Source organism: Lytechinus variegatus, chromosome 5, assembly GCF_018143015.1.
Source record: "Lytechinus variegatus isolate NC3 chromosome 5, Lvar_3.0, whole genome shotgun sequence".
Lineage (NCBI taxonomy): Eukaryota > Metazoa > Echinodermata > Echinoidea > Temnopleuroida > Toxopneustidae > Lytechinus > Lytechinus variegatus.
The window spans coordinates 17106418-17113926 of record NC_054744.1 but is presented as its reverse complement, the minus strand read 5'-3'; the positions used below and the strand labels follow the sequence as shown (position 1 = coordinate 17113926).

At 34.7% G+C, this 7509-nt stretch overlaps 1 protein-coding gene across 1 annotated transcript; it reads left to right on the top strand.

Moving 5' to 3' along the window:
* The first annotated feature begins 2074 nt into the window (after window positions 1–2074).
* On the top strand, window positions 2075–7421 carry LOC121415596 (peptidoglycan-recognition protein SC2-like). Its single transcript, XM_041608868.1, has 7 exons — window positions 2075–2317; window positions 3518–3554; window positions 3937–4100; window positions 4444–4579; window positions 5193–5283; window positions 6169–6277; window positions 7092–7421. The coding sequence occupies exons 1-7, from the start codon at window positions 2201–2203 to the stop codon at window positions 7122–7124; spliced, it is 687 nt and encodes a 228-aa protein (XP_041464802.1). The 5' UTR covers window positions 2075–2200; the 3' UTR covers window positions 7125–7421.
* Window positions 7422–7509: the final 88 nt, after the last annotated feature.

The following is a 7509-nucleotide window of genomic DNA, read 5'->3' as shown; positions in this document are numbered from 1 at the left end:
ATTGAGTCCTTTGAGTTTCTTTATTGGTGAATTATGCTCTTTATGCTAATTACGTAAATTTCACAAGAGTCGCGATTTTCTAGACCGAAATTGGGGATCGAACTTTTTATCTAGATTAATGGATTTTGCATCGAGCCTAAATATATATATATATTTCGTAAAAGTTGAAAGAAAAAGGCATTTAAATATTGATTGAGAAGATCAATTAAATCTAGAACGGGGCGCTTAGTTCATTCCTTGGATATCATTCCCCTTGGATCTGCCATTTATGCGCTGAATCTTTATTACTAACCAAGAAAAGACGATTTTCTTACATTCATTGGTCCATAAATATTGGGTACATATTGCCATTTTGAGTTTTACAGAATGGCAACTTAAAAGCTCCTCATTCTTTTTTTTCAACCAGAATAATAAAAAAATCTTCACCATATTCACCCCATATTTGACTGATTTTATAAAACATTACTGTATGAATGCCAACGTTTTATTATTTTATAATTCCCCATTTTAGCGAAGACGTTAAATCTAAACACAAAAGCAAACAGTCATTTCCATTAATTATTACGTAATTGCCAATATGCCTATATCCATTCTTGTCAATATTAGTTCATTTAATATTACCACCTTAATTTTACACCCCCCTCACCCATCAGATAATTAAGGTAATTGGTAGACTGCAAACTCATATATTGTTTCTCAATTATTTTGTTTCGCCGGTATTACCCCATCTCCGTTGCTGGCAATATAGTTCAGTGCAATTATGTCGCATCTCTATACCTTCATAGACATGCAAAATAGAATACTTGGAATTTGAATACATGTCATAAGCAAAGGATTTAGGCTTGTGCCCCTCCCCTTGTAGTCCAAATTTGACTCGCTATTCTACCCCTTTTAAAGTGCCCCTTTTAACCATGTTTTAGTTTTCTAAAAGGTTTCTATAAAAAAAAATCATCCCATAACAATAAAATCCATTTTCCCTTGCATTCTTTAGAAATTGACACACTTTTTTTAGTTATTGTGGGGCGGGGGTGTCTCAGAGACGGAAAAAAAATCAAATTTATTGTTCTTAAATGATTTTGGATTCCTTTCCTAATCCATATACATTTATCATGTTTACGATATTATTACAGTAGAAGTAACGATATTTAGTTTTTTTTAAATTTATGTAAGCCTCCTATAAAAGTAAACTTTCCGTCATTGTCGTTTCGGCACATAGAGTCACTCGTAATAAATGCGTGCATTCCTTTCAAAATATCACATGTAGATTATATTGCATTGCTTACACTTCCTCAAATGTATATAATATTATTTTCTTCCATGAAAAATATAATCCTACGATTACAGCCTTTACCAAATTGGGTTTACATGCTTGGACACTTGTGCGAGTGCATGATGTCAGAAGGAGGGGGTGTGGCTATAAAAATAAATTACTGACAAAAAATGAATATCACATCCACCAATCACTTTTTCTGTCAGCCTCCCCCCCCCCCCTCAGTACATACCGCTGGGAAATATTTGGAACGATTTGTGTATACATTGTACCCCATTCCCTTTGTCAAAACACACAGATCTAAATAATCTAGTTGGCCTGATGCTATGTTGATTTTTTTTTTAATTATTATTTTGTCCCCCTTAAAATTTGCAAACTTACCTTTCCGTCGAAAATTTTCATGAAGTATAACCCATACTGTGTAAACAGGCCCATTCATTTTAATTATTCAAACCACACGCTTGCAATAAGCTCGACCGCATTGCTCGCTCGCTCGTATCATTATTCTTCAGCATTCTACGTAATTTAATCCCCCTATAGGAAAACGATTCCTGCCTATATACTGCCATGGAAATATCTATCCAACGATCCTGCAGGTACAGGCGTATCAGGATATTAGGATCGAATAATACAACATTCAGTTTCGATTACATACATTTACATAGATCTATTTAAAGCTTTCTTTATTCTCCTTTTTAATTTCTCTTTGCAAAAATAGGAACTTGAGATTAAAAAGGAAGTACTCTGCGATAAATTATCGTGGGAGTACTGAACAAACAAAACATGTTCGATATACGGAAAAGGAGAAGAATGGGAGACATAAATGCAGCTTTTGCGTTTAACCTCTTGTGTATTTCTGTTAGCGAGCTCGTATTAGTTGAATGAATGATACACGGCATTTTGTGACTTGTTGAAACTGACATTGGCGAAATGTGGAAGAATAATTTGATAGTAGTTCTTATTCTCGTCGTCTGCAAGGCAATCTGTGATGGGGTTTCATACACGAGGAAGGATAGTCAGAATGATCACAAACACGTGCACTGGAAGGTATGTATCGAGCTTTTATATGTAAATGAAAACTGTCTGGCAGTGACGTTGGTATAGACTTCGCATTTACACTCATCAGTATGTAGGCCTACATGATAGTCTCGTCTCCTCCCAATAGTGCCCAGTATGACGGAAGAAATTGTGATATTTATTGGGCAAAAAATATTATCAAGCATTCAATTGATTAATATTGTCCCTTATATCTTATATATGAGCGAAAGTTGTTCATGAAAAATAAAAAAAATCTTAAGAAAATTACCCTTTTTCAAATTTGGAATAAAAAAAAAACATGCACGCACCGCTTAAATCTCAATTGAATGACCAATTCAATTGAGGACAATTTGCCCACGTACAGATGGAATGATAAGTTGTTTATTTGCTTTTATTATTGGGTTCAAAATGATACAGTACATAATATCAAATGTGTTTACGTATGTGATATACAAAATAACCCATAATATAAACAATATAGTCATAATGCATAATGGAAACAAAATAAGGATATGAGTATCGGGGTGAGTATAAACTTCACTCTTTTGTTATAACAAAAACAATAATCTATGAACTCAGGAGATCGCTCAACACCTTAGGGGCAACTTTTATTTATGCTCCTCTATATACCACTTTTACTATAAATAATAAAATTGTCTTTATTTCGGAGATGACTTTATGCCCTGTGATATTTTTATTTCTCTTTCATTTACCGTTATTTGTATGTTATTAATTTGTGATTTACGCCCTATTTGATGATATTTAGTTTCAGTTGAAATATTAAGACTATCGTATAATTGATTTGCTATCTACTAGACTACTACCTTTGTGCATGATGTAAGTGCAGAAAGTCAATCATTGCTCCAGCGAATTCAGTGTACAAACCACATACACTATGAATGTGTAGTTCGCCTGCATTTATGAAACCATTCCTTTTATCATATCATATACCTTGTGTTTGACGTATACCGCTGGTGTACAATCACGACTTATCATTTGTATTCCACTATTGATTACGCACTGCTCTTGTTTGGGGGAATCCCCATTCCTGCATGGAATAACAGTCTCTATTGCTGAATCGAATGTCTGTCTAAAGGCACATCGATAAAGGCTTGTATTGATCTTTGAGCTGTATCATCCGTCAGAAACTGGAGTCTGAAATTTCCTCTTCGTAACGTCATCTTGTCATTATTCATTTTACAACTCCAGGCAGATATTGACGGTGGGAGATTGATGGATTCGACTGGTAAGCTTTCCATCTCTTATGAATTATGAATGCATATTCTGTTTCATTTGCATAATCATTTCATTGGATCATTCACTGTATCAGACAGAATGAATACGAGGGAAGTTATCTTTCATGTCAAATGTGAGCCCACTTTATAATGCAATCCAAAACAATCACGTTTAAGCTAACAGCTTAATCCTAGATCATTGATAATGTTTTGTAAGACATACATTTAAAATGTTACGGCCTACATCATATACGATGATGTCCAGAATTTTTTTTAATCCAACAAACCAGGTTAATTGATTTCTTTGACCGCTCAGCTCATCATTCCTCCCATAAAAATTTTTAAAAAGGCTTCATCATGAGCCCCCATTTTGTATATTTATACCATTCACAGTCAAGGCGTGTCCAAGGGTTGTTACCCGCGAAGAGTGGGGTGCTCGACCTGCCAAGAATAGGACAGACATGGCAACTCCGGTCCCATTCGTGATATTACATCACACCGATATGCCAGAATGCTTTACCTTTGACGACTGCTGTAAGATGATGCGATCCATACAGGTAAATTGCTTTTTCTTCACTCTCCCTCTCCGCCCTTCTTTCAATCAACAGGGACAAATGTGAGCTAAAATGTGTCATTACAAGGACAAATTGACTCACTTTTTACGCTACTAGTGACTCACTGTTCATTTTGTGTGAATTCATATTGCTACAAATAGTGTTCATCGTTCTATTTTCTTCTTTTTTTCTTAAAAACTGATTTGTACAATTCATTTTACGCCTCGACTCGATCTGAAATAAGACATAGGCATAATTGTTGTTATATTACATACAAGTGATATAATTGACATTTTTAATGTGTTGGTCTCGGATGCAGTCTTGAATTTTGTTCGACCTCATTCAGGATTTCCACATGGACGTCAGGGGATGGAACGACATCGCATATTCTTTCCTGGTCGGTGAAGACGGTTTGGTATACAGAGGTCGAGGATGGGACACCGTTGGTAGTCATGCACCCTGGTATAACTTCAGATCATTAGGTATGATGTGGATGATTGTTACCAGGGCGATGGTGATGGAGATCATGTGAATATGGTTTTGTTTGTGGTGATGATGACACTGATTATGAAGACAATAAAATGATGGCGGTAGTGGTTGTGGTGGTGGTGGTAGTAGTAGTAGTAATAGTAGTAGTAGAATAAGAAGAAGTAGTAGAAGTAGATAGTGAAGAAGTAGTAGTAGAAGAAGTAGTAGTAGTATTAGTAGTAGTAGAAGTAGCTACTACTACAACTAGTAGTAGTAGAAGTAGTAGTAATAGTAGGAGTAGTAGTAGTAGTAGTAGTAGTAGTAGTAGTAGTAGTAGTAGTAATAGCAGTAGTAGTAGTAGTAGTAGTAGTAGTAGTAGTAGTAGTAGTAGTAGTAGTAGTAGTAGTAGTAGTGGTGGTGTGTTGTTGTATATTGGTGAAGATTCTATTTTGATGATGATGACGATGATGGTAGTGATCATGATGATGATGGTGTTGATGATGGAGATGGTGATTATGATTTTTATGTTTATTTAGTGGTGATGTATGTGAGAGTATATTATTATGTGGAATACAATCATATCATCATATTGATTCATACCGTTCTTGTTTTCTCTTTCTTTTGAAGGCATATCTATCATGGGAAATTTTACAACGAAGCTTCCTAACAAGAAGGCAATAGAAGCTGTTGATGAAATCATTAACTGTGCGATTATAAAGTGAGCCTTTAATTAGCAAAGCAAATTGAGTAGTAGCAGTAGTAGTACCTTTATGCAATTCAGTGGCGGATCGGGGGGCACATCCGGCGGCCCTTGTCCCCCCCCCCTTATTGAGAGGCAAAATAAAAATATATAATGTTATACCGTTCTAACCCAAGTGAGCCCCCCCCCCTTTTTTTTTTAGTGAGGACGCTTTTTTGCTCGTCAGATATTCTGCAGATGAAATGACCTTGAATTTTTGGTGAAAATCATTTTTTTTAATCTTTTGCTTGTCAAATTTTCATTGGACAAAATGACATAAAATCTTATGTGAAAACCTTTTGTTTTGCTTGTCAAATTTTCCTAGGAAAAATGTGCCCCCTTTAGAAAATCCTGGCTCCCTCTAACATGGAGCGTTTGAGAGAGCCAGATCTCCTTGTGTTAATAGCTCCATGCCCCTAATGTAATTTAATTCATTCAAATTAACGTTTATTTTCTTCTATTTTCACAAAATATCAATTTTAATTATAATCTGTACAATAATTTGTCATAAAAGAGTACAAATATTGTATACGTATAAGATTTGTTAAACGAAGAAGGCGTATCCCTAAAAGCAAAAGCTTGTGGAGGGATATATCTCTTACACAGAATGCGCTTGGTTTCCTTTCGGGGACGTGTTTTAAAGTTGAAAAGAAAGGATCTACAGATCACACTAGATTTTTGAGAAAATAATATTAAAAAAATAGGGGAATTAGCTGCCCCCGGTTTGTAGCTAATAGCTTTCTCATATATTTTATACATTTTTCGCATATTGCATTCCATCCCTTACTTTGACACCCCCCCCCCCCGCTCTACTGCTTCCCACCCCATCTCTGCCCCTCTTTCTCTCACAATCACATTTCATAGCCATAAACTCAAGTCTGACTACATCCTCTATGGTCATCGTCAAGCTACCCCAAACAGGACCTGCCCAGGCCAGGCTCTTTTTGACATGATCCAAACTTGGCCTCACTGGGTAAGAAATTAAGTTGAATCACTAGTCTTGTCTTAATTATTCAAGCTCATCTTTAGACAAACTGATAAGGGATTACTCCGCAATGATGTTTGAAAGGATTGCGTACAGCAATATTCTTGAATTTCAATTAATTAAATATAGGCCTATGCTCTATGAGAAAAAAAATCAGGTTTGTAAAATCTGTGAACATACCGACAATTTGTTTTAAAAAAACACATATGTAGATACTCAAACAGAGTTATTCTAACAATGATTCATGTATATGATGTATGTCAAAACCAATCTTGAAACAACGATAAATGCTCCATATACCCCATTTGTCCATAATTGTGGGGATAGTTATGGGGGAGCAAGATTTTCTTTTTGATAAGGCTGCCCATATACACACCTGACTTCCTGAACAATATGGAACGTCAAATTTCATGTGCAAAATGTTTAACAAATTGCAATTTCATTTCATATTCATTTTGCATAGATTTTTTTTGGTGCTAATCTGATGAAATTGAAAATAGAATAATCGAGAAGTCTGTGTAGCTTCAATACTTTTTATTTTACCTCAGTCACCTGGTTACATTATTTAATTTGTCATTCGAACTTTTATGCAGATGAATGATCCTTGATATTTTTTTTATAAAGTAGATGAAAAGATGATCAACAATCAATTTTGGATTTTTCAAATTCTTTCAGCTCTAACAAATCGATCACACTCCTTTCGAAAACAAATCATCAATGAATATTACCTCTAAGAAAAGAAAAATCTCAATAGCATTGTTATAACTTTTTTAAATGTCATTCTCTCATGTTCTTTCGACAGAAACCAGGAGACCATTTCCCACCAAAGCAGTGACAGACAAAATGCAACTTCTTACTAGGCTTAATAGGTAATCGTGTTCACTTCCGTAACAAGGAACAGACTATTCAATCATCAAATAAAATTATTTTTTTTTTATATTTATTTTTTTCAAGAAACTCAATGCTTCTCTTCTCTAGCAAGTTATTACTAATATCAATGGGGAAATTATATTTTGCAAACTGTAATATGCCTGAATATTTTTTCAACTGATATTCATTTGATTTTCAATAATAGAATTATGATTAAAACCATCCTACGCAGACATCGGAAATCATTTGAAATATTTAGTTATAAACGCTTAAAAAAACAGAAACATACTTAGTGCAATATGAGTTTACAAAAAACTACTACTACTAATAATGATGATTTATAAAGGATT